Source organism: Morone saxatilis, unplaced genomic scaffold (genome assembly GCF_004916995.1).
Source record: "Morone saxatilis isolate NCDOM2014 unplaced genomic scaffold, NCSU_SB_2.0 Contig8, whole genome shotgun sequence".
Taxonomy (NCBI): Eukaryota; Metazoa; Chordata; class Actinopteri; family Moronidae; genus Morone; species Morone saxatilis.
Window position 1 is genome coordinate 14,536,578 of NW_023340257.1, and position 5,844 is coordinate 14,542,421.

Below are 5,844 nucleotides of genomic sequence, written 5' to 3' on the forward strand. Positions count from 1 at the left end.
TCCCTGACGGCCCCTCATACCGATGTCCATGGATCAGTCAGCTGTCCAACAGCTGCCACAGCCCAGGATCACAAAAAAGTGACAACAGCTCTCATACGTCTGATCCTGCAGAACTGAAAATGCTGTAATCCATTCTAGCAACAAGGGTGTGAGTTAGGAAACTGCCTCCGTCTTTTGATGTTCCTGGAGAGGAGAAAGCAGTCTGTGCATTCACAGGAACAGGTTGAGTTATATTAGCCATTTGTATATATCCAGAATGATACTGTTTTATAGCGTACCCCTGATGTTCAGACCATCTGGAGAATATATACACTGAGAAACACATTCACACTCGCATACACACAAGCCAAGATAGTTCTTCATATTAGGCTTCTTTATCTAGCTCATTACACTGGTTTGTGAATAGACGTAGCAAAAGGATATAGAGGATTACAGCCTATTCCTTTAATATAATAAGATTAGTCACTCCTACTAGAAATAGGACTGAAGGTCAATGTTGTTGCCATCATTATTAGGTGCGGTGACAGCTAAAGCAGTGCATGTGCAGTAAGAAAAAAAAAAATCCCTGTTATCTGACATGCAGAAATATCGTTTGACTGTTTCGAGTTTTATAGCTTCGTCTTTGCCTCTTTTCTTTCTGTCCTATTTTTCTCTTGCATGCCCTTTCTGTCTCATTTAGTTTCTGCCTGTCATCCCTTTGTCCTCTTTCCTCATCTCTCTTTTCTCTCTCTCTCTCCACCTGCCTTTCTTGCCTCCTGTGTGGATTGTTGTTGGTAGCAGACGCCAGCGGTGCTTCGGCCGGAGCACGGACAATGCCATGCCAACTTCTTACACCATCATTATTGGCCTACCTGGCTGCCAACGCAGGAGCAGCTGGGAAATTTACTTTCCCTGCCAAAACTCAAAAAATAAAGAGTACTGCGTAATGCAGCCACATCATATTCTGGAAATAAGCTAGGCTAATTGAACTGTCATCTAAAATTATTGTTTTCAAGCTTAAGTGATTACTGGAGTTTTGCTTATATAGTTACGGTGCTCTTGATGGGCCATTTTCAGATGATAAGATATCTCTCATTGTGATTAATTTTGTATCAGACCACACTTGCAAAATGCACTTCAAGAATCCAATAATGAATAATTCAAACAAAAGAAATAAAAAGAACATTATCTAGTTTTCTGGTTTGAAGTTTGAAATGAAAAGCATTAATAATACATCTAAGCAGCCACGATGGCGAAATTAAAATCAGTATTTGAGGCTTGACCTGGTTAACACCTTCTGTGTTCAAATTTGACACTGAGGCTGCATCCACACTAGTACACTTTTGTTCTAAAACACACAGACTCACTGTTATTCACTATCACAGATGTGGAGGTCTGTTGTAAAAATAAAGCATGACTTCCTCCAGATCCTTAGTGTTCAAGCACAAGCACAAGCAGAGCTCAGAGCTGATCCAATGACTGGTGCTCATTATTCATTAGGCTATAAAGTGATGCAGAAAATAACCTGTAACGGTGACTAAATAGACAGATGAGAAAACAGATAGATAGACAGATATTAGGTAGATAGACTAGCTTTCTACAAGATAAAACAGAGAAAGGCGGAGCAGACAGAGCAGCAGGAAACTGCTCTAATGTGTGAAAATGCCTGCCAGAGAAATTCAATTTGGGACAGTGATTGGCTGTAGGGTGTTGAACCCCCCGAGGAGCTGATGGTCACACATATGAGGCGATCTATAGCGCAGCCACAGGGCTCGGGGTGGTGGGTACCACTGACTGAGGAAAGAGAGAGGAAGTAAGGTAGAGAAATGGAGGTTGGCTGCTGTGTAAGACATGCCTCACTGCCCTCTATCTCCAGAAATTGTTGGATGGAAGTTGATGGAAGATCTTCTTCTCTCTTTTCAGACTGCATTTTGAATCAAGAGCCATCTTATTTTAATGTGCATTTACTGGCTAGACCCAATGTGGATCACTACTACTGTATTTTAATTAAACAAAAGACCTGAAATATCTATCTTGTCATGTGTTGATTTGCAAATACTCTGTGTGTAGGTGTGTGTGTGTGTGTTTGTGTGTGTGTGTGGGCAGTGAGCCACCTTCTTTATCACTGCCAAGGCCCTGGCACCTCCAGTGTCTGCCTGGCTGAAGCAGCCCCAACCCAACAGCATGTGGGAGGTGTTAAGTCAACAAAACAAACAACACCCCCATCCCATCCCCCGTCTAACACCTTGCCTCTCCCCATTAACATAACTGGCAGGGCTGCTTTATAATACTTCTGGTTGAAATCATCACATTAAGCCTGATAGCATTATACTTCTGCCTGGCTGGCCCAGTGCCAGTATAAAAAGGGGACATGGGGAGACACAGACAAGGTTAATAAAGGCAGATGGGCTGCTGTCTGACTCTTCTACGGGTTGCTTAGGTAAGATTTTTCTCACATTCAGGCAGGAACTCAATCCCCTCTTTCATGGAGATCATTGCAACCGAAAGGGTCAAATGTTTTAAAACAGCGTTGTGAAACTCACTCAGTTATTCCTTTCTTTCCTGTCAAACTGTCATAATAGTATAACAACAGCTACATAAAAAAAGCTGCAGATAAGAAAGCACAAATACAGCTATCTGCTACAGCAAAGTGGTGACGGTTTGTTGGATTAGAGATAAGTTAATAACCATCATATATAATGCAGCATTGACAGGAAAACATAATAGTCAGGGCAGCAGGGAAAAGCATGCTATAGCTGTCAGGGTGAAAGACAGGTATTTCCAGGGGAAATACTATACATAGTTTGTTACAGCACCATGAAAAAGCATAAGCTTAAAGGATTACAGTTATCGCTTTACATCAAACATCAAGCCTTAAGATCATATGTGTAATATCAAGTTCTTGCATTTATAGAAAATAGGGTTTTAACAACAAGCTGTATGAAAGTAGCACACAACATCAGCCACCGTATGTAAAAATGATGGCATTCAGAATAGTCTGTACTATTCACTCATAATGGGACACACATAACAAGTAGTCAGGTGTAATCCTTTCATTGTATTGACTGAATGGGAGCGACAGAGGCAGAGACAATGAGAGGGACTGAGAAAAAGAGGAAAACTACTACCATACTCAGTTTAGTAAACGAGCAGATGTTTGCTTGATTGTGTGTCTATGTGTGTTTATAGACAAGCATCTACTGGCCACAAAACCCCAGGTGCAGAGAGCTGGCCTAATGTGTTCACTTTGGCATCCATAACTGGAGTAAACAAAGCAGATATCAAAATGCATGAGACAAATACACTGATGATAGAAATACACTGATGTCCACTGATGTCAGTATGAAACATTAATGTCACTCAAGAAGCTAGCTAAAGGTAAACCTGGGTGAACTTTACAGGTTACCAATTACAAAATCAAACATGTATGAAGTAGATCATAACATACATACAATACAGTAATGGTCTGTATTTGAAATAAAATGCTTACGTGCGCACTGACACAGTACTGGTGTCCAAAGCACTTCATGCTTCTGGTGATTGTGGATGTTTCTTGTTTAAGGCTCGAGGACACACTGAAGCTTGATTTATGCTTGGTCGCTTATGATTATCAACAGTTGTCTTTTAGCAGATATTACCTATTTTCTTTTGAAAAACATGTTGTGAGGCAGTACTGTCATTGTTACGTACATGTAGGGTTTTCTAATGTCACAGACAATATCAAGAACGGCTGTGCACTGTGACAGGATACTTTGTTGGCATGAAAAAACTTCTTCTGCTTCTTTAAATGGCAGAAGAAATTGAAAAAACATATTTACTTATATAACTCATCCATATACATTTCCTCCTTTTAAATGTTATTTTGGTTCCGCAATATATTCTTATTTATCCACGGTTTATTCCACATCACACAGTTATCACACATTGTGCTATCTGTCAGATCACATCAGTGTAAAAAGTGACAACTTTAGCTGTTTTTTGACTCACAGGAAAGAGGCTATCTTGATGATTTTTCTGAAACCTAGGGTTACCAGACTTTTTTTTTTTTTTACCATAAAAGCAAACACGACCACAGCCAGATTTTTCATCTTGATCCACAACTCTGTCACTCAGCTAAGGCTTCTGCTACTTTTGTGCTGATGTTTACCTTTGATCCCATTACTCACAAACAACCTATATTTTCTACCTGGAATTTCAACCACAGAGTTTTACTGCTGCTGATGGCTCAGCTCCACTCGAGCATTCGGAGAGGCTGTTGATGGATGGGAGAGTATTGGGCAATCTCTACCTTGTCTCTTCTTCATCAGAGGGTTCTCAGTTCTCTATTTCAACATTTAAATTGTTACAATGAGAGAACATGTGGGAAGATTTTTGTGATGATGGGTATATCATTATCAAACAAAACATTTTTCAGACAGTGTCTGAAGTCAGGTATTAGAGATCTGATGTCGAATGCTTTCTGATTTGTGGATCATTGACATGAAGCACTACAAACCCTGAAATAATAGCACCAACCCCTGAGCAATGGATACAGTATATTGCACAAGAGCACCGGTTGCTACCATTCATTCATTAACAGACAGTACTCGAAGCTGCTCAAAGCCTCTTGTCACTTACATTTCATTACAGACTACTTTCTTTGTAATTCTGGTAAATGTGTTCAATCTAGAAGAAATTGTAAAGTATTTGAAACAGTGTTCCCTGGTGTGAAACTGAGGCAAAGAGATGTCATTGGAGACCAGTTTCAGAGATTGTACAGGGTAGTTCTGGTTCAGGGCATAGACTGAAATGCCTGGTGATGCATGTCGAGTATTTTCACTAAATGAAAGAGCACGAAAAGGCTGCTTGTGTTGGAAACTTGAAAACCAAGCATCCTCTGAGGAAATACTGGAGTGACTGGTATTGATCAACACAACCCACAAATCTCTGCTGATAAATTATAGTTATTTTGTTAGACAAGAAAGTAAAATATTACTAATTGTTCTTCTATTCCATAAAGAATCACAACCTCAAATATGCATCTAATTTAAATTTTTACAGATCCTACGTATCTGTAAAACCAATAATAGCAGCAGCAGCAGAGCCAGTGTTACTGACTTTTGTTTTAACCTAAATTAATTTTCTGTAAAAATATGCTTCTTTGCACCTTCAAAGAGGCAGCCCTAATATTTAATTTTGTCCTCTGGCACCTTCACACTTCTGCTAGCAGGATAATGGCGATTGTTTGCAGCAAAAGATGTCAGTTGAGCAAGTGTTTTCACGGCTCCCTGCTGTACGATCCATCTTGAGTTACATCACTGCCATAAAGACAACTGTAACATTTGCCAGAAGTAGTTCCCTACAGGGATCAGGGCTGTGCTGAAGAACTTTGTTTACAGCGATAACAGGTGCATTAAGGCCAGTGAAAATGGAGGTGTAAGTCAGTGAAAAAATACCACAATATTCATATATAAATTCTTTTGAATAAATCACATGAACTACATGCTATAGCAAGGCTGTGCTAATGTTATCCATATAGCATGAGATTTTTTTGAAGACAGATAATACCATTTGTAGTTCAAGACTGGGAGTCACTTTACCTGCCTTAGGCCATCCTTGCTGTTCTGCATGATCCTCAGGGCGTAGTTAGATCGCTGGCCTTTGCTGTTGAATTCAATGTGGCCTGTTAGACCTTCCAATTCTACCTATCCAACACAGAGACAGCAACATGTTAAAAGGGAGGTCTTCAAGAAGTACTGCGCCGCTTCTTTCTCTGCAGCACCTATTATGTGACTGAAGGTTACATTAGCTCTACTGGCTCAGTATCAGCCTTTTCAAATATGTCAAATTTAGGATAATAATATGAAGACAAGGCTATAATATCTT

General features: G+C 39.9%; 1 protein-coding gene across 1 annotated transcript in view; it reads right to left on the reverse strand.

The window, feature by feature from the left end:
• Nucleotides 1-5,844, reverse strand: part of grik4 (glutamate receptor, ionotropic, kainate 4) — a 131,840-nt gene that overhangs the window by 37,885 nt on the left and 88,111 nt on the right. Inside the window, exon 9 of the mRNA XM_035680052.1 lies at nt 5,559-5,663. Coding sequence (XP_035535945.1) covers nt 5,559-5,663 — 105 coding nt within the window. The remainder of the gene's footprint in view (nt 1-5,558; nt 5,664-5,844) is intronic.